General features: G+C 40.6%; 3 protein-coding genes across 6 annotated transcripts in view; 2 read left to right on the top strand and 1 right to left on the bottom strand.

Annotated features, from left to right (window-relative positions):
• LOC101165857 (prickle-like protein 1) overlaps positions 1–2,735 on the top strand; it is a 37,734-nt gene extending 34,999 nt beyond the window's left edge. For both annotated transcript variants that reach the window (XM_011491044.3, XM_011491043.3), the window contains exons 7-8: positions 46–1,020; positions 1,112–2,735. In XM_011491044.3, coding sequence (XP_011489346.1) covers positions 46–1,020; positions 1,112–2,058 — 1,922 coding nt within the window. In that variant the 3' untranslated portion in view covers positions 2,059–2,735. The remainder of the gene's footprint in view (positions 1–45; positions 1,021–1,111) is intronic.
• A 1,694-nt stretch (positions 2,736–4,429) lies between these two features.
• pphln1 (periphilin 1) lies at positions 4,430–24,693 on the bottom strand. 3 transcript variants are annotated; one of them, XM_004083008.4, is made up of 11 exons: positions 24,615–24,693; positions 24,139–24,175; positions 21,189–21,253; positions 20,841–21,059; positions 20,701–20,762; positions 20,021–20,137; positions 19,679–19,857; positions 17,761–17,847; positions 13,974–14,029; positions 8,001–8,135; positions 4,430–5,137 (listed from the first exon to the last, which is right to left on the bottom strand). In XM_004083008.4, coding segments are annotated over exons 2-11 (1,194 nt in total). In that variant the 5' UTR covers positions 24,140–24,175; positions 24,615–24,693; the 3' UTR covers positions 4,430–4,864. The 3 variants fall into 3 exon arrangements, with proteins under 3 accessions (XP_004083056.1, XP_011489342.1, XP_011489343.1); XM_011491040.3 differs by having other exon boundaries at positions 24,478–24,656; XM_011491041.3 differs by lacking the exon at positions 17,761–17,847.
• Positions 24,694–24,695: 2 nt separating this feature from the next.
• zcrb1 (zinc finger CCHC-type and RNA binding motif containing 1) lies at positions 24,696–27,396 on the top strand. The gene is made up of 8 exons (XM_011491042.2): positions 24,696–24,824; positions 24,964–25,066; positions 25,221–25,249; positions 25,376–25,487; positions 25,577–25,684; positions 26,121–26,230; positions 26,312–26,387; positions 27,062–27,396. The coding sequence occupies exons 2-8, from the start codon at positions 24,983–24,985 to the stop codon at positions 27,206–27,208; spliced, it is 666 nt and encodes a 221-aa protein (XP_011489344.1). The 5' UTR covers positions 24,696–24,824; positions 24,964–24,982; the 3' UTR covers positions 27,209–27,396.
• The last annotated feature ends 348 nt before the right edge of the window (positions 27,397–27,744 follow it).

Genomic DNA, 27,744 nt, shown 5'->3' with positions numbered 1-27,744 from the left:
TTCAGGACCTGACTTTTTTTTTTGTCTCCACACAACCATCTGAAGGGGTCGATCATGCTCAGATGACCTACGAAGGTGTGCACTGGCACGCCACCGACCAGTGCTTCTGCTGTGCCCAGTGTAAGATGTCACTGCTAGGTTGTCCCTTCTTGCCCAAGCAAGGTCGTATATACTGTTCCAAGGCGTGCAGTCAGGGGGAAGACATTCACGCCTCAGACTCCTCGGACTCTGCGTTCCAGTCGGCCCGATCTCGTGAATCACGCCGCAGTGTCCGCATCGGGAAGAACAGCAAACCTGCAGAACAGTGGAGACAGTCGCAGTTGTTCAATCTCTACAAGTATGGGGACGGCGAGGGGGATGGAGATGCTGATGGCAATATTGATATTGTGGGGCAGAAACTTGCCCGCCTCGACCTGGAGGAAGAGAGGTTTTGGAGGGAAAGGGAGGAACAGGATCCTAGTGGTGAGGAGGAACCAGAGGAATGGGCCCAGCATGAGGACTTCATGACTCAGCTCTTACTCAAGTTTGGAGACAGCGGAATGCTACACCAACTTCAGCAGCCATCTGCTAAATCACCCAGTTCCACCAACGATAGAAACAGGCTATTAAGTGTATCTGATCCATGGCTGAAAGCTGAGTCTGTACTGCTGGGGATCAACAGCTCCTCTCCCACCCCTGCCAGCCCCACCCAGAGCCAGATCTCTAGCCAATCCCTGTCAAACAGTCTCAGTCCTGGATTAATGGACAAGAAGCACCTACCTGAAATGTATTGGGCCCAGTCACAGGATGGACTGGGAGACTCGGCTTATGGGAGTCACCCAGGTCCTGCAAGTGCCAGAAAGATCCAAGAACTGGAGCTGGATCAAGATCAGGAACAGTCAGGTGCAGGAAGACAGGCTTTCTGGCCAGAAACAAGGGAGTGGTATGAAGACTCCCTTGAATGTATCGCTGACGAGCTGAGGAAAGTTGAGAAGGGCGTTGGAGATTCCATGGATTCTCTGGCACTTTCAAATATTACAGGTAAGGATTGTACTTGAAGAACAAGCTCTGTAGTGTATGTATTTAAAAAAAATGTGCATGTGATTGATTCTTCCTGTTTTACCCCTCCTAGGCACGTCTGTGGATGTAGATACCAGGGACAGACCTGCACTCTACTCTCTTCATGCCATGCAGGATTCCTCTTTGCTGGAGGGCTGCGACAAGATGAGCAACATGGGGACCTTTAACTCCTCCCATCTTCACCACAGCGCCAACTCGCTTACCATTAGCATAGAAAAGGGAGTGGAAGAGGCAGAGCAGGGAGTGGTGCTCGGAATGAGGGGAGGCATACCAGTGGGACTTCACTCTCCACAACCCGAGTGCCTCTCTCCATCGTTTGCACAACCTCCAGCCCTAAGGAGGAGCAAGTCGCAGTCCAGGCCACCTCAGATGGTCAAATTCTCAGAAGACACTGTGGACAATGGATACAATGATGGCTACGAGGCTAGCATGGCAAAACATCCCATGAGCGAGAAACCCCAAAGGAGGCTATTCTGCCCAGAGGAGATGGGCAGAGAGAGAAGCCACTCCACGAGTCACCACAGGCGCAGCAGGCAGCACCATCACCGACAGAGCCGGCACCACAGGAGCCGCAAATCCCGCTCGGACAACGCCCTTCACATGATGCCCGTGGAACGAGCTCACAGACCATTTGAACAGCAGATTGTCAGAGACCCTCAATGTGGCGCCGTACGCCTCCAGCAACCCCCACACATGCTGCCCCTTGCCTACTCTCAGACCCGATCCGACTACATGCTCCGCTGCTCGGCACAGAACGACCCGCGGCTTGCACATTTTGCGGAATTTCAGAGAGACGAGGACGACTGGTGCTCCACTTGCTCCTCGTCATCCTCGGACTCTGAAGAAGAGGGCTATTTCTTGGGCCAACCGATTCCTCAGCCAAGACCTGCCGGGAAATACTATGCAGAGGACTACCCCACTCGGGTAACCGCCCTGAGCCCAGGCTCTCAGACCAGTCGTCGGAAGAACCGCCGCTCCAAAAACTGCATAATTTCTTAACATATGAACGTCAGAACAGCCATTTCTGTCAGGTTGTTTCCCCAACTACGATGGTTCAGTTCACAGGTTTTAGAAATTCAAACGTCATGGAAGATAACAGCAAGGAATTCACCTTGCTGCCTTTTTTTGCTAAAACTCTGAAGTTGGACGCTCTCATTTAGACCCAACAGACTAAACAAAGTCTACAGTGGACATGGAAACTCTTCCCCCGCCTTTTTTGTCATTCCCATCGTGCTTTTCAAATCGTCCCATTTCTTCATTTGAGCATTAAAAAAAGCAACACTATTGTACAAAAGTGCATCATTCAAGTAGAAAATAAGAACTAACCCTTTTTTTATGCACAATAGCACAAAATCAAAATGTATATATTAAGTTAAGATTTTATTAATGGTATTTTTCTATACACGGTTTGAAGAACTGTTTAATTTTGAAATGTATAATTAAAAACATAGCATTTGTGCATAAAAAATAATTCATGGCTATTTAATAAGACGGATGTCTCCAAACACGGTGTTGGTGTAGAAATCATAAACCAGCAGGCAGCAATATTTCCAGCTGTTTGATAATGAAAGTCGCAGAAACACAAATAAATGTTTTGTGATTTAAGGATGCTTGTAAAAAAACATTTTGCTTCCCTCAAATAAAAGGAAAACAAAAAGCGGTGATGAATTGTTTGGTTGTTTAATTTTTTTTACATGCCCTGTACTAACATTTTGTGCGTTTTCCACGTATGAGATTTCATTCTTTCGTGACACATGCGTGATGATTCCAAAGAGCTTCTTGCGTTCGTTGATGCGCGCAGATGTCTGAGGGTTTCCGCCAACGGGTCTTTACGTGAATTTTGTTTTGAGCTGTACAAGTTTTTTTTGTTGAGAATTACGCAGTTTATGCGTATTTTTCCTAGTTAGTCCACGTAAATCTTATGCAATTGTCCTTGGGTTTTTCAAAACGTATATGCAAATCTGTGGCTTTCCACAACTGACTTTTAATGCATGTACCACCAATTTACTTCTTGCTTCTCTTGTTATAAAGATAAAGATACTTTATTGATCCCAGCTTGGGAAATTGGGTTGTTGCAGCATTAGGCTCAAGATACAAACATACAAACAAGGGGTGACAACAGAGAACAGAAGAATCAATCAGAAAGAAACATCAGTGAAAAACAGATGTATTGCATGACAGCTCTGGAGAATAACAGACAGACCTTAACCCTTATGCTATCTTAGATGACCCCACCCTTGAATTGACGTGTTCTCCCTACCATGACAAGGGTGGATAAAGGTGGAAAGATTTCATGTAATCCATGGACACCAGTGAGGTTCACAAATCATAGAAGAAAAAAGGTTCAGTGCACTGTCTAGTGGGTCTAGATGACCCAACTCCCAATGTTAAAGTGCCTAGGATAGCACAAGGGTTACATGAGTTTATCTATTGCAAATGGATGACAAGTTATGGAGTCCAATGGAGTGAGTTAGGAATGGTCTTCTGTAGCGGTTGGTGTGACAGCGAAGCTGCCTTAGTCTGTTGAAGAAGGTGCTCCACTGACTGTCAAGAACAGGATAGAGAGGATGCTCCGGAAGGGAGAGAGCACAGTGCCCTGTGGGTTCCCCACACTGCTCAATCAGACATGGGTTATGTTTAAACATACATGACATGTTTCGACGGACGTTCAGTCATCGTCAGAGTTGTCATCAGCTGATTGTGCATGACGTACATAAAAACAGTTAATCGTCACTGAGGCGGAGTCACCTGTCAACTTGCTGTCCGTTTGCTGCTGGAGGATGTTGCTCCAGGTATGGGAGAGCTGGAAGGCCCCCCTCATCCCGGTTCCTGGCTGACAGACAGTATGAACTTCTTGCATCGATTTACCATCCAATGTATAACATTGATATTGTGTATACGTTAAAATAACATAATTGACGCACAAATCAGAGCATATAAACAGTGCAATAATCCTAAACAGTTCATGTATGATTGGCATATTGTGTGGCCTTTAGATTTACTCTACGTGTTGTCTGCATGATTTATCCGTACTTTTTCCGTGGTTTTAACATGCCTCTGTAAAAATGTAACGTAAAGACCACAACTTTTCTCGCTTTTTCCGCGTATGACTACTTTTCATCCGTGCTATATGTGCAAAATGTCATAGTGGCTGTGTGACACGGCCATGAAATCATGATTGTATTTTTTCTGTTGGTTTGGGGCAAAGCCTGCTGGGAAATGGAATTTGTGGCTTTGAAAAGCCTCCATATTAAAATGAGTAATAACCACAACAATGAAAATAATACACATCTGAAATGAAACTTTGTGCATCAGGGTGAAGTGTTATTCTCTTTACAATCAGAGTAAATCTAGTTTTGTAGATGCAGAAAAATTAACTCCACTTTCTTTTATGTATAGTATAAATTTATACAAGTTTCGTTTTGCCAACATACAAGCGTTGCAAAATTTAGCAGCACAAAACACATTTGACTGCTACAAAGTATGACAATATTGAAAAAGAAAATGTACAAAAAGTGTTATCATGCTTGAGAATTGTTTTTTTTTCTCAAAAAAAAAAATCACGTTTAAATAGTGAGCACACTCGGGAACCGTTTCCACGGTGATGTCAAAGCATTCTTAAATACATTTCCTACCAAAATTCAACAGAAAAATCAAAACCATTTGAATTCATTTCTAACATAAAAGACACAACCGTAGAAAAAAAGAAAAAGTGTTCAAAAATAATACTGTTCTTTTCTGTCCTATTTTGTTGGTGGGGTTGCTATGGAGATGGTTTCGTCCAGCATCCTGAAAGTTTGACGCCTCAGTAGGACGAGCTGTGATTGACCCCTGTCTTTGAGTGTTTGCTGGGCGCCGCTGACGTGGAGGGAGCTGTGGAGTCGCAGGTGGGAGGCTCTGAATGCGGCGCCGCCTGGTCCAGCTTGTTGATGAAGTGTTTGAGGTCCTCCAAGCAGCGCTCGCGGATCTCCCCGAGGTTCTCCCGGAGGGGCACCTGCAGACGGTTCTCCAAGTTGGGGTCTTTGGCCACCAGCATTTTCACCACCATCCCGAAGGTCTCGCAGTCCCTGCGGTACACCTGAAAGCGAGGAGCGGAGGAGCACTGAACACACCGATGCACGGGAAACAGTCGCCGTTTTGAAGAAACGCAAATGCTCATGTTTAGATGCTTACATCACATACATTAAAAACCTCCAAATACTTTAGATCTTTGCTCCCAGCTGAACACAGAGGGGATAAATATGGTTATAAACATGAACTCTTCATGCTTCATGTTTGTCAAAGAGAAAGAGCTTCTGGAATCTAACGCTGCTGTTTGCTATGTAGCGTGTGGCGTTTCTGCATAGAGACAGCAACACGCTTTCGTGTGTACAAGTGTGTGGAAGGAGCAGACGGGTCAGGGCCGGCATTCGCCGGATGGCAACAGTGGCTTCTGTCGCCTGCCGGGCTTATTTCTGGATCCTCACAATGATCCCAGAACAGAACGGCCGCACGGAGAAAAACCCCAAATAAAGAGCTGCTGTCGAAGCGAGTTACCGCGCCAACGCCGTCGTTCCCGTTCCTAAATGTGGTGCACGAGCGTGACCAACAGCACACGGCTGCAGTTGGTGGCTCTTGTGGGATTTTTCTCATGATGTAAAGAAAATAAACCCTTTACGACTGACTGATGGCTGCGTGTGTGAATATGGAAAACAGATGAAAGTTTTGGTCACAAACTGCAACGGAAAGTGACTGAAGGAACCAAAAGCCATCAAGGCTTCCTGATCTATTTTTAGACATTTTGGGCTGAGATAGACGTGAAAATAGTGAAAATAAAACCACGCGAGGGCTAACAGGCTCATTTGTGATCCTGCTAAATGGACTTTTTTTGCCTCCATTTGGCTCTCACTACTTCTGTTTCCTAACAGTAGATTTTTAAATGAGAGGATAAAACACAGAGAGCGGACATGAGTTGTTCCTGCTTTTAAAAACATAAACTCTTGTTAGAAATGAGCTTTGATTGCTGCGAGACTGAAGTTTTTAGTTTACAAACTCAATCGGAAAAAGAACGGTGTTGTCGTGAAACTCTTTTTGTGTTTCAGACACACATTCCGGTCGTGTCTGTGATCTTTTCTGTTCCCTACAAAGCGTCCAATCAGGAAATGTCTCATCAGGGTGTGGACGACATTTTCAGAGACGAGCGGAGAGTACAATGTGGTGAAAACGCACTTCCTGGAGTCCAGCCTCTTAACCCCTCAGGCAGGAAGGAGCAAGTTCTTGATGTGTGGGGTGGGGGGGATTCTGTGGATCCCCAAAACGAGAATCCTTGAAAATCAAAGAGGTGGAGGAAAACCCCTAAAAAAATGCCTTTTGTAAAGAAACAGGCTGTTCATCTAAGGTTTGCTCTAATACTTTACCTTTAAAATCTTTTTTTGTGTGGCATTCCATAACTTTTTTTTTTTTTTAAATATTCCAAAATTCCATGATAAACCACAAACTCGACAAAAAACACATTTGTTGTTCACTTCTCAGCATTTCCCTTCAGTCGCCACAGCGAATCAGCGTTCACCGATTCACGCAGGCCGTCAGGCAGAGGCACATTTTACTCCTTAATCACAAATTGTTTACTTTTTTTTTTTTTTTACAGATTTTCCTGACTTTGGAACAATCAAGTTTTTAGTAAACAAAGGAAAGCGACGAAAGCACCTAGACTACTTAAAGACGTCATCAAAAAAAATGTTTGTATTTTAAAAAGAGGAGATTTGAGATTTTTAAGAACAAGAAATCCAGAAAATTTATTTTTTTGTACATTTTAAAAGAAACCTTTCCTATTTTTTCCATTTTTTCACAGTGGAAAAAACCAGCAAGAAGAAAGGAATGATGGGATAGAAAAATGTTGGGTACTGGAGCTTCAAGTGGGAGTGGCATGAGTACTTCAGGGGCAAAGCTGCCTCAGGTTTAACCATTAACTGTATAAGAGAACTGGACTGAGTGACTCCTCCCCCCTCGCTTTCCAAACAGGAAGTACAAGCTGGCTCAACGAAGCCAAAAAATAATAAACAGCTATTACTCAGTCATTCTATTTATCAGAATAACCTTTCTCACTCTGATACCTTTTTTTAACATAGTGTTGCTAATAATGCTAATTCTATCCTTTTTTTTCTATAGTGCAAGTTATTCATCATTAAAAACTGACCAATCTGACATAGAATGTTCCAAACATTGGGTTTACTTTCAAATGGGACGCCTGTAATGTCAAAAAACTTCATTTGGCTGAAGCCAGCCGTAAATCCCTTTCTATTGGTGACATCACACTCACTCGGTCCAGTTCTTCTATACAGTCAATGGGTTTAACGCTCGCAGGAGGCCTCGGTGGCGCTCACTGGTGCAGAGACGACCTTCATTAGATACCTGAGCAGAGCTGGAATGTCTGAGCGCCACATGAGCAGAGCCTGGGGGGTTCGGAGCTCTACTCAGCAGCTGGGTGCTGGATTTAAGGCGTGCAGGATTCCACCTCATGACCAAGTTTCTGCTCTGCTGACTTTAGGCCGACATTTCTATATTAGATATATTATCCAAACGTAGCCCAAAGGGGGTCAAATTCAGGATGATTCCAAATCTGAGTGTGAGTAACCAGTTTTTTCCTCCTGTACCTCAAAATCAACATTAAAAAAACAAAAATCCAGCCAATTCAAGAAATTTAAGTTGGTTTAAGTCTTTTTGGAAAACAATTAGGTTCTTAAAAATTGGAAAAAAAAAAAAAATGGAAAACGCCACTCTGATGCGAAGACGATTACGTTTTTTTTAACAAGATCCCAGTAAAATGCTCTGGTTTTCCAACTTCAACAGAAGTAGAATTGCAAAAATATACACAATATGTATATTGTAAGAAGTAAAAAGCTAAATTTTCCACATTTCTTTTTAAATTTCCTTATTTCTGGCTAGTTTTGAACAGTTTGTACCTTCTCTATCTCCAGAGCTTTGGCTGAGATGGCCGAGGCCCGCCTCTCCTGGAAGTTATCTGTCGACTTGTTCTCCTTGACAACCGACGCCACGGCGGGCTCCTCTTTTTCCACGTCTGGCGGATGGCTGTCCTCCTGGAAGGGATGGAAGGACTCAAAACTCAGTGGGACAGATGTCAAAACACCACAACTGGAAAGAAAGTAACCTGAGGGATGACAAAATTCTCTATAGAGAGGAATATATAGAACGTGAGTCAGTAGCTGGCAGATGAACATCAGTCCAACCCTCTGCCTGTCTACCGACGTTACAAAAAAGATGAGATTGATGAAGCGCGCTGAAGGAGGAAGCGTGGCTTATTTTAGCTCTACACAAAGTTAGCGCTGTGTGATTCTGTGGAAGCAAACTAGCAGATCTAAGAACTCTAGACACATAGAGGCCGTGCCCAAACTCCTTCACTATTCACTACTACGTGCACTATATAGGGCAGTCGCCATAATTCAGGATGTCCAAATTTAGAATTCCGAAATCCAGTTTCCAATTATTTCCCAGAAGTCCCTGGAAAAGGCTGCTGTGCATTGATGGTCACTAGATTGGCGAATATAGACCACAATGATAGACCACATTACGTTAGAATGATTTGTCTTTCAAAAAATGTATTTACATTTATTATTATATTTGATCAGAAATCTATCATAAATATTATATATATGGTTTTTATTTAATCAAATGGATGACGTAATATTTTCCATTTAAAGATGAACGGCGATTAAAATGTTTTTTTTTTCTTGTGGCCTTTTACTGACGATGAGTATGGTATTTCTTGCACACATTAAAGCATTATTAAAAAAAACAAAAAAAAAACAGTACGTCTTACAATCTAGAGCACTTTATACATGGATTACTTCTGGTTGCGTTTATAGATGTTAAAGCCATTTTGAGAGGTACACGGTGTTAGTTGGGTTACTAACTAGGCTGTGAGTTAGCGTAGTCACAATAATGTTAGTTTTAGCTGTATCTGTCTGTTTTTTTACTTCATAACAAGGATGGGTGCTATTGTAACTATGCTAGCGCAACTTGTGTTCGACGGAGTCATTTTTTTTTTAATGTCTTACTTTTAAGGTTAAAAGTTAGCGTAGTCACACTAATGATTGCTTTAGCGGTATTAGTCTGTTTTATGTGTGTTGAAAACAAGGTCACAAATATTGTAAACACGCCAACGAGGCTAACGTTTTTAACGTGGTTAACATGTAGCGCGTTACAAACAGGTTCTAGTGTTGTTGGGAACACACTTAAAAGTCTGACAAACTGACTTACTTATGTCTCTTTGCTTAATGCGCCTTATATATGACGGGTTTGAACAAAGACCATTCATTGATGGAGCATTTTATATAATACGCAGGTGCGCCCTATAATACAGAAAATATGTTATTTATTTTTTATTTAAATTGTTGTGAATCAGAAGCAGACAAAAAATACTGTTTGAAAAAAAAAAAGAGCTTAGGTGTAACATAAAATATGCCATGCGGGTCATAAGACCCCTGCTCTGCAAAATAGAGAGCTCTCAGCATCGGGGAGGGGAAGGGGGGCGGGCTTGCTCCACACCAACAGTCCCGCCTACAGCTCAGAGACAAATTTCTAATGAAATTTCTTCTGTCGCTCTGCAGAAACTATGACCTAGAAAATGAAACCGGCTCTTATGATTTCATCTAAAAAGGGCATAATCACAATGAGAGGACCACTGGGAACGCTTTGGAGGCTTCTAGTGGTTAGGGAGTAGTGAGAAAATTCGGACATAGACAGATCTGCAAACTCAAAAGCTGCCACGCTAAGGGTTTGTAGAAATCAGCCCATCTTGGACCATTGATCAATTTCTTTTGCTCATTTTCCGATTCCACGGGAGCTCGCAGTCTCAGCAGCAGAACCGCCTGACCGTGACTAAAGTCCACCCCTACAAGAACAGCAAACGGGCCACGCTCTGAGTCACTTCACATCCCTACATGACCGACTCAAGATTACAGACAATGGTACATCACAAGGCCAGAATGTGGTCCAAAAAAAAAAAAAAACACAACTCATAAAAGAATCATCCAATTATTCCGGCCTATCCGCCCCCGCCGCCTGAAGCCACGCTTGGGAAACGTCCCCATGTAGAAGCTTGTAGGAGAGATCCAGTTTGGCAGTCTCCATCCTCCTTTGCCTCATTTGAAAAAAGGGAAAACTTTCCCTGTCAGAATCTTTCATTTCGGCTGGCTGGCTGCGGTTAAACCTGGAAATGTTCTCAATTCAAAGCTGGGCAGAGACGTTTGCCGCCAACTGGCCTAAATAGAGAATGTCGTGAACCCAGAGGCAGCAGTTGGCTCTACGGCATGAGGAGACATTTCTATTTCACTGTACATTAGCAAATATGAATACTTTGATTTATTAAAACGCATTGATTTTTTGTCTTTTTTCATTCTGAATTTAGTTTGCTATGAAATATATATTTTTTGCTACGTTCACACCGGGCATGTGACGCTTTTAGCACATGGAGTCGATGAATGTAGCCACACCTGGCAGAGGCTTGGAGCCAACCGCCGAAGCGGTGCAAATTTCACATTTCCTTTTCTTTCACAGCTCTATTCTGATATATGAAAGACTTGTCATTTAATTCTGGCTGGGCGCTAATCGCAATTATTAATTTCTCCCTCATGATCACTTCCGTGAATTAAAAAGAACGGCGTCCGAATCCGAGTCCCTGATTGGTCAAAGTTATAATGGTTTTAGTTTTCAACGCACATCAGACATTGCGTACGTACAGCCCAAAAACAAACTTCAAAACTGAGCGGAGAAGCCCGAAACGTGCACATACGCGTGTTTACGCAGACCAGGGGTCCCCAAATCCAAGGGCCTCAAGGGCCGGTCTCCTGCTGGTGTTCCAGAAAACCTGCCTTATTTGCTGACGATAACCTGGATCAGGTGTGTTTAGCCAGCAAGGAGCTTCAATGGCAGGTTGGTTGGAAAACATGTAGGACACCGGCCCTCGAGGACTGGATTTGGGGACTCCTGACGTAGACTTGTTATTCAACCGTCGCTTCAAAGCAAGTTGCTGGATCCACTGTTGATGTAGCTTATGAAGATAACGTTGGCCGACATCCACAATCCCAAAAGGCGTCAGTTTTTGCAAATAATTTAAGAGAAAAGTTTGGGAATCTGACATTCCTCTGCTGTACAGTGTGAAGGAACCCTAAAAGAAATGAACACAATGAATTCTCTTCAGGCTCCTCAGCTCAAATCATTGCTGCTGAAATATTGAACTGTGACTGGAGGGAATTTGTTTGGCTGCTCTGGTGACCTGGATTCTGCTGTAGGACGGCCCCGTTCACGTTCTGGGTACTGGGGGGGGGGGGGGGGGGGGGGGGGGGGGCTCCAGGAAGCCTGCGCTTGTTGACCCTCCACCACAGGCGGCGACCAGAGCCATTAGGGGGGAGCTTCGCTGGGGCCTTTCATCTCGGTCAGGGTTAGGAGTCGGCAAAGAGAGAGCAACAATGCGGCGACCGGGATCAAACGCAGCAGCGGGGGCTGCAGTGAGAGCGAGCGAGCGCGTCTGCGCGGATGGAGCTCATCTGCGGTGGAGCGCGGCGTCTGATGGAGAGGCGTTTACAGCTGGCATCTCGTCATTCCTCGTGTTTAAAGTTCTCTTGTTTGTTTCCTTTGAGGGTCGTTGCGTCGTTTATTTACACTCTGCATTGTATTGTTTAAAGCGCTAAAAAAAAACTATACATCTTAAAAGTACAGAAATTCACAAAGAAAAATTTATATTTTTGACAAAAAATAACTGTTTCCGTTAAGTTTAATACAAAAATTCCTCATTTAATACAAAAACCACTGCAAGCGCTACAGGGTCATTCTTTCACCTTTTGTCGTTACAGACACATTTTTTAAAGTTTTTTAAAACAGAAACACTCAAATTTTGGAGCTCCACCATTCTCACAGTCATAGTCGAAGCCTACGGTTTACCTAAATACCTGCCTAGTATAAACATGCGATACTCACTAGTATTAGCCGGCTAAAACATTGTACAACGGTAGTAATCACTCATTATTAACCAATTATTACTATGTTATTACTATGCTTTAAAGCAGTGGTCTCCAGTTTAATGAAAGACAGACAATATTTTCACAAATGGGCCTGGAAGAGGTTAATATTAGAATGGAATTCGTAGCTTTGGGTTTCCCTTAACTTTTAAGGGAAATATATTCATCTAAAATATCTGCAGCTGGTTTAAACTTTCTTTGTTTACTAGATGTCGCATAGGAGCCCATAAAATGTGACATCGACAAAAGTGGAGGCCAAAAACTGGAGGCCAACTTCAGCCTCATCTGACTACTACTAGACTATACTACCAGATGAAATAGTTCAATAATTCATTCAACCGTTAATTAAATCAAGTACTGAATAGAACGGAAATTATGTTTTTTTTTTCTCTGCAGCCCAGTACCAAGTGACTAACGGATCAGTATTGGTCCAATGTCTGATTGGCAGGTACCATTGCTTTAAGGTAAACTGTTTCATGGATTTTTATATGATAAAACATTTTTCTTAGAAGTGAAAATCAAATTTTAATGAGAACATTTGAATCAGAATGGAAACCATTCAGTTTGGGAAAACCACACTGACAGAATCCTTTTTGTTCTTGGTATCTTCTTTGGGGGGTTTCATAGAGGGGTAACGCCCAGCGAGGCGTGTATAATCAGAAGTTAACGGAGAACGCGGAAGCCTGATCAGGTCGGACGCTTGCTTCCACGAAGTCCGTTAGTTTCCGATAATGTACACCTCAAAAGGCATTATGCTGCCTATACCATGGTCACATACAAAAGACATAAATATTAAATCAAATATTAGTACTATCATCTTGCTTTTTTTTTTTTAGGTCTAAATCGATTTTAACAAGAAGCAGACTATTTGATACACGATGTGTTGACATGGTAACGCCCACAGAGCCCGATGTGATACAAAGCAACAGTTGAAAGGGAAGGTTCACCTCTTACCACTTGTTTTTGTCCAAATGATGCAGATAAAGTTTAATCCAAACAAAGTCTAAATGGTCCAATTCCTCCGATGTCGCCTCCTTGTGTCTCATCTCCCTATAATCTCTTCTGCTGGTCTTTAAATCCGTTGAATTCCCCAAACAGGAGTCCGATTCTGATTGGCTGCAGGTTGTCCATTATCACTTTTAATTGAGCATTCCCCCAGATGGCGGTGTAAAGCCTTCGTAATCAAATGTCAATAACAAAAAATGATAATAAAAGTCAGCCAGACTTAGTTTCATTAAAAAGCTCTAAAGACTCAAAGCAAAGCGGCCTGTGATTGACAGGTAAACTTTCACTAAATTTACTTTAGATAACCCAACAGACAGATTTTCTTCATCTGCATCAGGCAGCAACTGTTCCTTGTAAACGGCGTCAACAAATCCCAGCGACCTCCGCAGGGACTTCCACCCGGCTCTGCGGTGAAGATCATGTGATAAAGTCATGACTCGGGCTACTGACTGACCTTACGCTTCTGGGTGGCCGCGGCCAGACCCGGCGCTCCTAATCACATCTGATTCCATTTACACTCCCGCCTGGCACGGCTGAAGATGGATGGCGTCAGCAAAACAAACTGCTCTTTGCAAATCGCTCAGGAAACGTCCGCATGCGGCACTAAAAGTATTTTCACAATCGCCAACACTTGACCCCTTTTCCCTGAACTATTAGGAGTCCTTGTGACTGAAGTCTGCTTACAGTGCAGGTAAACAAAACCCGGGTCTCCTGGCTTTTGAGCGGCGTGTGCGAGCGCCGCTTTAAAACCCATTAACGTGCTCCGAATGCTTAGAAGAAAGATTTAAAAAGTTCCAGATGCTTCCTGCTGCGGGATGACAGAGACAGAAACCGGCGAACACAGCGGCGAGTGGAACAAACGAGGTTTGGGACGCAGAAACGGCTTGAGCTCACCTTGGTTAACGTCGTGCTGTTTGGGGATCCTTCTCGTGACAGGCCGGGAATTTTGTCTACAATCATAAAAAGAGAAAAGGTCAAAAGGTGAAACATCGTGACATGAATAAAGGCCAAACTTGGTCTTTTAATGAGGGGGAAAAAATGAGGAAAAACAGTGGAGTAAGAATGTAAAAACCACTACAGAACGGATGGTTTCAGCCATTAACTGCACATAAGAACTGGACTGGGTGACCCCTCCCCCTTCACGAGAGGGGGAGGGGTCACTCCCCCTCTTTCTATTGAGAAATGGCTTTTACTCAGTCATACGTATTTTCTAGGACATCGTTTCTTCAGCAGGCACAGAGAAACCCCGCCCCCTTACCCTCCCTATTGATGAGAGCTTTCTGTTTACACGCTCATCACTGACCATCACACCCGCAAGCTAACGTTAGCGCTGCAACAAAAACAGCGAGCAATATTGGAGCCATCCACCCGTACAGTTTAGAGCCTGATACAAACGAAGACGTACGCTGATCTAGTCGTCTACAAGTGGACGACTCAGACTGGAAGACGGAATTTTTTCATCTGTTCCTGATTCACAATCATTTGAATAAAGAAATACTCAGAATAAAATGTTGCCATTAATTTTCTTTATACATGACCTCCACCATTGGAAAAATTTTACAAGAAAACATTAAAAACGCCCAAACACATCAAAGTGGGTCTTTAACATATTCTACCCAATCCAAATTTAATGTCATATTTTTTTAAGTTATTCAAGTTAGAAATGGACCAATCAGATGCCTCAATAAAGTATGTGCTGACGTCAAACAAACTCCTGAGCCTGCGTTCTAGTGGTAGGGGTGAGCTCACTCCTGATTGGGGAGAGTGGTTGTCATAGAAACGCCGACTCCCACAGACTTGGATCCATCACTGCTTACTGACGCCATCTGGCCATAACATGGAGGCATCCGTATCGTGAAAAAACGGCGACTGAATTGTTTTAAACTGGAAGTCAGCCACTTTCCTCCTATGTGTGACGTCACACTCACTCTGTCCAGTTCTCATATACAGTCAATGGAAATGACAGACCCCGCCCACCCATTGCATTGGCTGAAACCCGGCTGTCTGGTTTTCAACTACAACGTTTAGCGAGAACCAAAGCAACCAAAAAATAAAGAAATAGGAAAAGGAAACCAAAGTGGAAGCTAGGGCTTCGGGAAAATCCATCAGACACTCTACACCCGCGCCGTTGACTTTCATGCACGAGCTGGAGCCGTCTTTACGAGGCCTGACAGAGCGGTAGTGCATAGATCAGAAACAAATCCTCCAAGTGTCACCTCAGATTGCTTTAACTGAGTTGTAATGAGTAAAACATCAAGTTATGGCACCCAACACTCCTTGTAATATAAAGCTCCCCTAGTACTTAAAGTATCACATTTTAGGAGAAAGGGATGATTTAAATGTCAAAATAAAAAATGACTACCATATAAAATTCTGGACAAGAGCCTTTAAAATCTGTAAAAACCTAATATGCATGGACTAAATTGTTATTTTTAGTTTTTTTCAGCATACTTAAAAGGTTTTTTCTTTCACTAATAGATGGTGACTGACAAAAATAATACATTTTCCAGCTTCTTCTTTTTAAGCTGATTCTGTCTTAGTAGCTTCTTAGAAATAAAACCCCACTGGATTCAGATAATCAGAAGCATGTTTTTAATTGAAGATTTTACAATTTGTACTTATTTTTAAATAAAAGCTTCCTAAAAGAGCAGAAATCTTGAATTTCATAAAGCGGAATTAAAATCATTTTTCTATTTGTCACTTTTGAAATCTTTATGTTGAGGGAAAAATTATTGTATATTAGCACAGCAAATATTTTTTGTTACTTTTATCCCGTTTTTAGGAACTTGATTAACTCTATAGAGCATACATCGACCCATGATATAGAACTGGGGTGGGCAAACTACCGCGGGCTGGATCCGGCCCGCCTCCAGGATTGGTTCGGCCCACTGAACAATTTAAGAGACCCATGTTTTTTATTTTTATCTGGCCACACGATCAAGACCCGCATAGAATGTACCATTTTATTCCACCCTTCTGCAGTCTGTGCTCCAACCTGAAACCCTCTAACATTCCTATCAAATAGAACAGAAGACAGTCTTCCCTTTCTACGTCGCAGTTCATCTTTCCCCGTTTAGCTCATCATTTTAGAGCGATTATGCTGCTTTTTTTAAACAGCGCACCCTGTTCTGTGTCCCGATTGGCTGGAGACCCTGTCAATCAATCTCCTCCATGTCTCCTGTACAGAAACGCGGAGCTCTTCAGATCAGAAATCTGTGATCACGATCAGATCTTTGTTTTCATTCTAAGATCCTGGAGCTCATTTTTTATGAAGGTTTGAGAATTTAAACAGGAGAGAAAAGGGTGAAAATGTTCATGTCTGTCTGAGAAAAGATTAGGGTCTGTAATCATTCAGTGGATTTCACTGATCACCGGTTATTTTTAGAACTAGGGCTGCACGATATGAGGAAAACTCGCGATATGCGATATTGGAAATTAATATTGCGATAACGATATAATTTGCGGTATATAAACAAATAGCAAAAAAAACAAAAACATAATTTCCATTTCACTGCAACAGTTTAAAAATTATACTCCAAATGACCCTTGTCGACGTAGGAGGCAAACATCAAACATAAAAGGGCTCATCTAATTGATCAACAATATAAACGGGTCCTTCTGATTGGTTAAATGCATAAAGGGATTTATTTCATTTGTTCAATATTTCAAGCTGCCATGAGTTTGTTTTAGCACATTTAAGGTAATCATTTATTGCAATTTTTGCCGTCTTTTGCGGTATGCATATTGCACAGCTTGATTTCGCGATAACGATAAATTTGCGGTATATTGTGCAGGCCTATTTAGAACGTAACTCCTGCAATAAACGAGAGAACTCTGTATTGGTGAAAAGGTAACGCAGAAATATGCGTAGCTGCAGCAGAAGACATAGAAATTTGTTTTTTTTTCTATTATTACTGGATGAGAAACAGACGTGCAGGACACAGCTGCTCCGTTTTAGTGCAAACTGTAAGATGAGCTGCAGCCCTCAAAGTCTCATAAATACTGAAATGTATTTAAGGATTTCCTCAAAGGGGTTTAAATGCATCTTAATTCCAATTTTTTTTTTAATTTGTCAATTCTTTAATGTAGTGGGTGAAATATAGGGTTACTGTATGGAAAATACATTGAAAACATGGACACCACCATATAAACAAACTACGATGGACAAGAACAAAAGAACACTTGTTGGAAAAAGGGGGACTAGGAGGATTTAGAAGAAACTAGGAGCATGCAGTGAGGTACTTTAGCACCTTAAATGCATTTTGCAGCAACATCTTCACATTTCTGTTTGCCATGCCATGAAGATTTAGTTATATATTTCTTTTTAATGGCTAAATAGTAGCACAAACAGTGGTAATGTACCTCTGACAGGACAGGAAATGACAGGAAAATGACATACGAGTCAAATACTAAAGATTCAACTGGATTCAATTCAAAGAAAAAAAGTTCAAAAGGAAACTTACTTCGAACCTGGGTGAAAACATGCAAAACAACAACAACAACAAAAAAACGCTACTGGTAAATGGAATGAAAGTATCTCCAATCTTGTGTTTGAGTCCTAAAAATTGACTTCCTGCCTCCATTTTTTTTGTTTTCACATCCTTCTCAAGTCTACTTGACAAGGATGCAGCAGAGAGTGTCACCCAAGTTGAAGCTCGTTCAAGTGGCTCAGAGTACAGACCCAAAGTGTCATGTCCACTCTGCTGAGGAAACATCGCCCCCCAGAGGTGTTCAGAAACACTGGCATGACCTTCTGGACCGTCCACGCCTGAAAAGCCAATCAGCCAGATCATCAGTGTTGGACATGGTCAAATATTAGTGAGGAAAAAATATTCAATTGTCTTTAGCTTGTTGAAAAAATGTTCATCCAAAGATTTATTATATTAAAAGATGAAATGTGAAAATGTTTTGGTTGAAATCAGTGAATATTTGCTCTGAAATATTTAAAATGAGAGTAAAAGTACAATGGGGTAAAAAAGTATTTAGTCAGCCACCAATTCTTCAAGTTCTCCCACTTAAAAAGATGAGAGAGGTCTGTTATTTTCATCATAGGTAGACCTGAACATGAGAGACAAAATGAGAAAAACATTCCAGCAAATCCCATTGTCTGATTTTTAAAGAATTTATTTGCAAATTATGGTGGAAAATAAGTATTTGGTCAATAACAAACAAGCAAGATTTCTGTTACCTGTATTAATGGCACCTGTTTGAACTGGTTATCTCTATAAAAGACGCCTGTCCAAAACCTCAAACAGTCACACTCTAAACTCCACTATGACAAAGACCAAAGAGCTGTCTAAGGACACCAGAAACCAAAGTGTTGACCTGCACCAGACTGGGAAGACTGAATCTGCAAAAGGTGTGCAGCTTGATGTGAAGAAATCAACTGTGGGAGCAATTATTAGGAAATGGAAGACATAAAAGACCACTGATAATCTCCCTCAATCTGGGGCTCAAGATCTCACCCCCTGGGGTCAAGATGATCACAAGAACGGTGAGCAAAAATCCCAGAACCACACGGGGGGACCTAGTGAATGACCTGTAGAGTTGGGACCAAAGTAACAAATGCTGCCATCAGTAACACACAACAGGACTCAGATCCTGTATTGCCAGACGTGTCCCCCTGCTAAAGCCATAACATGTGCAGACCCATCTTAAGTTTACTAGAGAGCATTTGGATGATCCAGAAGAGGATTGGGAGAATGTCCTATGGTCAGATGAAACCAAAATAGAACTTTTAGGAAAGAACTCTACTCGTCATGTTTGGAGGAGAAAGAATGCTGTTACATCCAAAGAACACCAGACCTACTGTAAAGCATGGGGGTGGAAACATCATGCTATGGGTTTGTTTTTCAGCAATGGGACCAGGACGACAGATTCATGTAAAGGAAAAAATGAATGAATGGGGTCAAGTATAGTCAGATTTTGAGTGAAAACCTCCTTCCATCAGTGAAGGCATTAAAGATAAAACATGGCTGGGTCTTTCAGCATGACAGCGATCCCAAACGGCCAGGTAACAAAGGAGTGACTTCGTAAAAAGCATTTCAAAGTCCTGGAGAGGCCTAGTCAGACTCCAGGTCTCAACCCCATTGAAAATCTTTGGAGGGAAGTTGAAAGTCTGTGTAGCCCCACAACAGCTCCAAAACATCACTGCTCTAGAGGAGATCTGCATGGAGGAATGGGCCAAAATACCAGCAACAATTTGTGAAAACTTTGTGAAAAAATAACAGAAAATGTTTAAATGTGGTCATTGCCAACAATGGGTTTGTAACAAAGTATTGATTTGAACTTTTGTTATTGACCAAATACTTATTTTTCATCATCATTTACAAATACATTCTTTAAAAAAAAAAAAAAAAAAAAAAATCAGACTGTGATTTTTCTGGATGTTTTTTTTTTCTTATTTTGTCTCACTGTTGAGGTATACCTATGATGCAAAGGCCTCTTTCATCTTTTTAGTAGGAAGAACTACACAATTAGTGGCTGACTTTTTGCTCCACTGTATATCCCTACTTGGGTTGTCAGTGGATAAACTACAAAAACCAAAAAACCTAAAATAATGTCTCTTATGGCTTTAATTTGACATCATTAGTACGTACTCTTGCTTTGCTGTGAGGGGAAAGGAAGACTCTTGGCTCTGTCTGGCGAGTATCCTCTGCTGCTCACGCTGGAGCCGGAGCGACTGTGGGGGGAGCGGGCAGCCTCCCGGCGAACAGGGGAGCGCTCTCTGATGGGAGGAAACAGTGCCGCCTTTCTCCTGTAGGGGTCTCTGTCCTCCCTGGAAAGAACAGCAGGACGTTTGAAGAGAGGAATCTCGCCAATCCTACTTAATATTCCAATAAACCCCCCCCCCCTATTTTTTTTAACTAAAACGACAAACTAAAGACAACAAAATGAAAATGTGTGTAAACACTTGTGTTTGAGACAACATTCCTCCATACCCCCTGTCTAGGTTGCGGATGGCCTGCACCAACGTGTCCTCCCCGCTTTCAGGGAGCGACCGGGGGGCGGGATAGATGCCCTGGTTTCGAACGCTATGAGGTGGTGGAGCACGGGCGCTGCAGACATAAAAAAAAAAAGAAAAGAAAAAGAAAACGGTGCATTTGCAGTCAGGACACAAAAACTTGATGTGCAAAAAGATTTCCAAACCGTAAAATAGAAAAATTGAAACTGATGGAATTTACTGTTACTAATCCTCCTCGTTCTCCAGAAATTTAAAACTAAATCAAATTAATATGTAAAGTAAAACATATACAAGTATGATAGCAGATGCATAAATATATTTTAAAAATAAGTTTACAACTAAAAGTTTGAAGTCATTTCTACTTTTTTTTTGCATTCAAAGGTCAGAGGTCGACTCACTGTCGAGAATCCTGACCAAAAACACATCAAATTGCACAGTATTAAGTAAAAGATTTCATAGAATGTGATTTGTTTGGGTCAAAGATAAATTTCTATCAAACTCCTGCTGCCGCTCTGCAGAACCTATGTCCAAGAAACGACACGCATTTTTTTTACTTTAGCTAAAAACAGCATCATCATGATTAAAAGACCGCTGGGAACGCTTTAGCTAACGAACAAAAGATGGTGGGAGTGGGGCTTTGATAACTAAACGATTTACCTAAACTCCATGGGCCGTCCCGGGTGGGGGTCCTCCCTCGGTCCTCTGTAAGGATACTCCTCCTTCATAAAACAAAATGGAACATTTTAAGGAAAAATCCAAGAAGACTAAACCGTTTCGTAAAGGAAAACCGTTTTTACCCTCCTCGATGGGGGAACGCCTCTGCGTTCTGCTGGGAAATGGGGGCCATCCCCCTGGTAGCCTCTCTGGTCTTCATGAAAACCCCTGGGGCCCCCTCCATTTGGGTAAAAACGAGACCCTCCTTCGTAGTCGTACCCGCCGCGACCTCCATAGTCGTCCTCCGGCCTGCCAAAAGGACCCCTCCTCTCTACCCCACCTCCTCCTCGGGGGTAGGGGCCCTGAGGTGAGCACAAAGGACTTTCCATGAAGCACTTTAAAAACAGGGCCTTTCATTTCTTTATAGAACTTTTTTATTCATGCTTAAGGACATTTGCATGAAAACTTTTACGACCCAGCGGGTCACTTACTGGTCTTTCTGGTAAATAGCGCTCATCGTACACTTCCCGAATACTTCTGTCCCTCCTGTACGTCACTGCCGAGGTGAAATGATGAAGAAAATCCATAAAAAATAGAAAATGTACGCATTTTGCACAAAATGGAAGTTCATTTCATAGAAAAGTTTGAAAAGCAAAACTATTTATGATCTATATTGATAAAACTATTTACTGTAAATTCCGGACTACAAAGCGCACCCGATTACAAGCCGCACCCACCCATTTTCACGTGTATAATTACTTTTATACATACACAAGCCGCACATGTGTTAGGCGACGTACAGATCACGTCCTGAATCCCAGAGTAAGTGCAATTCATTAGCACACCATGAGTGGAGTTAGCTTTGACTCAGGGTCATGTCTTTGAATATGTCAACATCCGTCAAACAGCACGCACCTCTATTCTGTTCACAAGTTCCTCAGTTATGGTGTTTTTATTACATTTTTTTTTTTTTTTTACTTATTGACAATCTAGGTATCATACATAAAATTACAAACAGTAACCATATAATCAACATTACATCCCTCAGTTATGATGAGGAAATTTACATCCGCGATTCCCCATTTCCCATGAGTCTTAGGGGCTAAAGGCGGGGCCAACGCCCGGCTCGCCATACTGTTGTGCGTGTTTGCATGCAGCTGACCGGCTTTTCCAAACCCGTTGGTGATGGTGGATTTTTTAACGCTGCTTTTAACGATTGCTTTTAACTTGAAAGCTGCATCATACTGTAATGGCGATCACGTGCACGTTGGGTCTAATGGCACCAAAGGATTCTGGGATGCGGCCGGGCATGCGTGTTTCGTTTTGTTGAACCATGACTGAAGTGTCTAAGACCTGAAGCCAAGTCCATGCTGTTTGTCTGCTAAGAGGTGTGTTGAAAAATAAATGCCTTGTGCTTAGTGTTAGATAGAGAATTCGAACCACTCACTGAGTCCAAAAGTACGTGCACGGCGGCCGCCAATTAAATCCATAAATTAGCCGCGTCGCTGAATAAGCCGCAGGGCTGTAAGCGCAGGAAAAAAGTAGCGGCTTATAGTTCGGAAATTACAGTAATAATGATCTTTTTAACTAAAAAGAAGCCAGACTCTTTTCTCCCAAAAGGAAAATCAAGTGGAATATACCACCAACCAGCTGGAACATAGAAAACATTTCTGGAGTTTTTCTGTTCCACTGATACATGGCGAGGATTAGGCCCGCACAATAAATCGTTATTGCAATATCAAGCTGTGCAATACGCACATCGCAAAAGACGGCAAAAACTGCAATAAATGGTTCCCTTAAATGTGCTAAAACAATCTTATGGCAGCTTTGTTTGAATCAAATAAATCCTTTAATGCATTTGACCAATGGGATGGAGCCTTTAATTTTAGATGTAGACTCGGGTCGTTTGCAGTGTGATTTAAGTTATGTTGACTCTTATTTCAATTAAACTGTTGCAGTGAAATGGAAATTATGTTTTTGGTGGTTTTGCTATTTGTTCATTTATCGCAAGTTATATTGTCATCTCAATATTGATCATTAATATCGCAAATCGCGAGTTTTCCTCATATTGCATAGCCAAACCCCGGATAAATGTATGTGCTGTAGCCCTTTTTATTTCCATAGGTATACCACCTCATGACAAACATTGCACTGTGCTGCACCGTTGCACACAGTTTTTTTAACTCAGGTTTTAAATCTTCAATATTTTTTTCAAGTTGACTTTTTCTTCTTCTTCTTCTTCAGGTTTTCAATCGTTTTCAATGCAGGCTGAGGTAGTGGCTTGTTCCGCCGGTCCTAATTACATTTCTGTCTCCGTCAAAAAGCATTTGAGACAAAGTCCCACCAAGGTTTTCCATTTTTGGACAGCAATAGCTAAAATGCAAATTAAAAACACAGTTTTCAGTCAAATTTTAACAAAAATGTTCCATCTTTTTCACCTTAAAGCAGTATCGCCGGGTAATTTTCACCCGAGCAAAACTATTTACATGAATTTTAATATGTCGCGTGTCAAAGAGTCTGGGCCTTCACCATGGAAGTCTGACATGTCCCAGGAATGGGAGGACCAAAGACCAAGTCTAGTTTCATTTTACTATTTTTAAGGATTTTTTTGTTCTCAAATTCCAAATTTTTCAGTAATTTTTGAGCATGTTTTTATTTTATTTTTAGGAACTACCTCTGTTTTTCTTTTTCATTTAGTTACACATCCCAGAGTTGAAAATAAAAGACAACCACTCTAATTTATCATGTGTTGTCACATTTTGATCTTTTTTTTTTTTTTATAAGAAGTACTTTTTGTTGGGAATATTATATCGGGTAAAAATTACCCGCCAAACGTGACGGTGAAACTTGTTATAGCGAAAGTGTTCCAGGGCTAACAAAAAAAGAAAAGAAATATAAACAGTTTATAAATATAAACTGAGATCACGCTCACATTTTTTGTTTAAAATAAACACATTTTTGGCAATAACCTCTTTTTAACTATTTACATTAAAAGAACAGCATGAAAACTAACAAGATCATAGAAATTCAGAGCTTTAAGTGTATGCACTCCCAAATTTAACAGAAATAAAGCTTTATTTATCTGTCACTTTGTTATGTAGGTGATTTAAAGATGACAAAAATATTCATTAACTTTATAGGTCGTGCAAAATTTGCCATGTTTGGAGGGTTTACTATAAATGCAGAAAGGAATTAAGACAAATACGACAAAAGATATTTTTTGTACAACTAAACACATTTGCATTTTTTTATTGATGATGACTCAATTTTTGAGATTTCTTCAAAGAACATCTGTGATGTTTGGATTCAAAACATAAAAAATATATATACTAGTAGACATTTTTTAATGCATGGCTGCTTATAATAAAAGTTGATTTTCATTTTTATCAAGTATAGGAAAACATGGTGTCAGATAATGCACTTTATATTATATTCACTTACTTTTTGAAGGAAATCTCTAAGAGCCCTGGAGAACAATCTGTAATTAAAGAGATAAAACATAAATTGTAAACATAAAGACAGTATTGATGTGAGAGATATCATAGAGAAAACGTTTCATTTCTCAAGTCAGGCTGGGGAAACCATGATAGAGCTATCCTGCAACTAACACAGCTGACGTTATGCACCATTGAAATATATACACATTAAACCAGCTTAATATGATAGCTGTAGCAACAATATGGCACAGCTTTCCCGGTATCAGTGAATTTTCACCGAGATCCATTCAGTATTCAGGACTGCATTTGCTAACAAGCTAAGCTACGTCAGTGCAGCAACTACCTCCACGTTTTCCTTTGAAGACTTGTTGTTATTTCTGCTACATGTTACTGATAAATGAGGGCGTCTACTTGCAACATTTCGTAACCAAAGGTGAATTGTTGTGAACAAAGACGAGCAAAGAAGTGAAATATTCGTACCGTCCACACTCGTTTAGTTAGCCTAGCTTAGCCCCTTTAGCCACGGGAGAAAGACCTATCTACGTGACATTGCGCCATTGCGTCATCAATCTGCGACGCACAGGAAGATCGTTTGTTGCTGCGCTTTGGATTTTATTTATTTTTATGTTTTTGCTATTAATACACACAACGTCGGATAATTTGATGATCTAAATCAAAATTTCGTGTTTGGTAATTGATTTATGAAATGTTTTTTTGTCTGAACCTACATTTTGTTTCTTCGAAGTGACCGTATTTGCTTCAACTGAGAGACGGTGCGCTGTGTTTATGTTTGTTTTAGTATATTTAATGTACTTTTATTTTCTTCTAGAGTGCTATTTGTAGCAAGTATGAGCGGCGGTTTAGCACCAAGCAAAAGCACAGTGTATGTGTCAAACCTGCCATTCTCTCTGACCAACAATGATCTGCACAAGGTAATAATAATAGGACTTCCATCCACAGTTTTAGCCAGATGTGTCTCCATGAATGTAGTTTTTTGCTTTTTTGCTAAACTTACTGCAAATAGGTACATTTGACCAAATATTCTCCTAGTTACTGTAATACTGAAACACTTTCCTGTTATTTAAGCTATTTACCAAGTATGGAAAAGTTGTGAAGTAAGTATATTTTTTACTGTTTTGTTACATTATTTATTTGCTAAATGGAAAATAAATCGCTAAATACAAAATAGAATAAAAAAACAGGATTTAAAAAGGATTTAATGTTTTTTCTCTTCTCCTCAGGGTTACTATTGTGAAAGATAAAGACACTCGTCAAAGCAAAGGCGTTGCATTTGTGCTTTTCCTTGATAGAGAATCTGCGCACAATTGTGCAAGGGCAATCAACAACAAACAAGTAAGATGGTACATTACAGGGTATCATAACACAGAAATGTGCAGTTTCACCTCCTCAAATGGATGTTGTTCGCTTCTTTTGTTTTCTAGTTGTTTGGCAGAATGATTAAAGCAAGCATTGCCATCGACAACGGCCGGGCAACTGAGTTTATCCGACGACGAAACTACACAGACAAGTCCAAATGTTACGAATGTGGGGTCAGTGCATCTGTGACTTGAAGCCTCCCTCTATGAAAACGTTGTTTTTGGTGTTTTTAACATGTTTTTTGACCTTTTTGTGATGATTGAAGTCGTAGATTAAGAAATTTAAACTTAAAATTTGCATTTCTGAGTATTTCTTTATCCAAATTATTGTGAATCGGGAGCAGACAAAAAAAAAAGCAGTTTAAAAAAAGATGTATTTGTGACAAACGACGGATGATGGGAAGTTTGGATGGGCTTCACCCAAGCTAACAGTCCTGCCCACAACCCAGAGGCAAAATTCTAATGAATTACTGCCACTCTGCAGAAACTATGTCTTGGAAAACGATTCAGGTTTTTCTTAGTTTTGGCTGAAAACAGCATAATCTTAGTTAAAAGACCACTGGGAAAGCTTTTACAATAGATTTGTATTTCCTTTTATGCAATCTGCCAGGATGTGGGACATTTGAGCTACGCGTGTCCAAAAAACATTCTCGGAGAAAGGGAGCCCCCAAAGAAAAAGGAAAAGAAAAAGAAGAAAAAGGCTCAAAAACCTGAACACCTGTGAGTATTTTTAGCCAACCCAGAAATGGTTTTCGTTTTAACAATGGGGTGACTCAACGTTCAAGGCTATTTTTGGTTTAGTGAAGAAGATGAAGAAAGTGAAGAAGAGGGAGAAGATCCAGCCTTGGAAAGTTTAAGTCAAGCTATAGCTTTTCAGGTATGTGTGAGCACACTCGTTTTTACATTTTGATTGACAAATGTTGTGTCTTTTATACTGCGAAAGCACTCAAAAAGATAAGAGTGTAAGTATAGATCCCTGAGGAACTCCAAGACTAATGCTTTTTAAAGGAAATGTATTTGAAAACAGAAGTTCAAATCAGGCACATTTGGTTTGTTTAAGTCTCTATTATAGAATATTAATTTTATTTAAAGTTTTCATTTCATGGAAGATATTTCAATTGGAAGGTTTTTATGTATCTAAGGGAAATGAGTGAGGAGCAGCCAGGTTGTACTTTTGACTACAAAGTGGCAAATTTAGTTCTTAAGTTCTCTAAACTTTATGGAGATTTAATGATGTTATCTTCGTCTTGGTTTGTATCCGTGGTAACCTCTTTTGAAAGCAAAGAGTTCAGTAATTTACTGGTCTGGATTTTCTTCCGTGGTTAAAGGGCCTGTATCATCAATACAGAAATCTGATTTTTTTTTTTCATTTACAATTTTATTTTTCAAATTTATAACATCACCTTTAGGTTGTATTTAAAACTGTTTTCAAATTAAATGTGATTATTATTTCTTTCCAGTTTCCAATGTCTATTTTATTTTGTCCCTTTTTGTTTGTCTGTTTGTTTGTGGGAAATCTTAACTATTTAACTTTTTTCTTTTCTTCTCCAGCAAGCCTATATTGAGGAAGAAGAGAGAAAACAGAAGAGACAAGCAGAAGAGGACAGCGTTCGTGCTTCAACTTCCTCTGACGCGAAGAAACCGCGCATCAAAAAGAGTGCATACTTTAGTGATGAAGAGGAGGAGCTCTGTGACTAAAACGCAAATGTTGTTTTTTTTCCTGTATAGAATGATGTCAATTTTTTTTTTACATAAACATATTGTAGATGTTATAGTTTGAAGGTTTTTGATTGAGGAAAGTTATTTGATGTTTTATGAAGACAGAGTGTATAGTTTGCTTCTTTGAATAAAGTCATTGCCATTTTTATGCAGTTTTAACTGTAAAATCTGAATGACTGAGCTTCTTGATTTCTTGGAAAAACAACAATATAATAGGAAATAAATCTAAATTCCTTTAAATGTACAGTTTAAAAGCTTAAAACCTGCATAAAACTACAAGATTCACAACATATATTTTAGACAAATTTTGAGGTTTGTAGTTTTTATGTTGGTTTTAAAAGATAAAGTAAACTAAAAATTCATTTCATAATTGTAAATTATTTGTGGTTTAAAGAGCAATAATTATTATCACCTAGATTGCCAGATTAGATCGCTGAAAAGTTGTTAACAGGAAGACGAAAGGAAATAAATTCCTTATTTTTTATTTATGTTTTTGTTCCTCATTTATGGTGCTA

The sequence above is a fragment of the Oryzias latipes genome, chromosome 23 (genome assembly GCF_002234675.1).
Source record: "Oryzias latipes chromosome 23, ASM223467v1".
Lineage (NCBI taxonomy): Eukaryota > Metazoa > Chordata > Actinopteri > Beloniformes > Adrianichthyidae > Oryzias > Oryzias latipes.
This window is presented reverse-complemented; position numbering and strand designations above follow the sequence as displayed.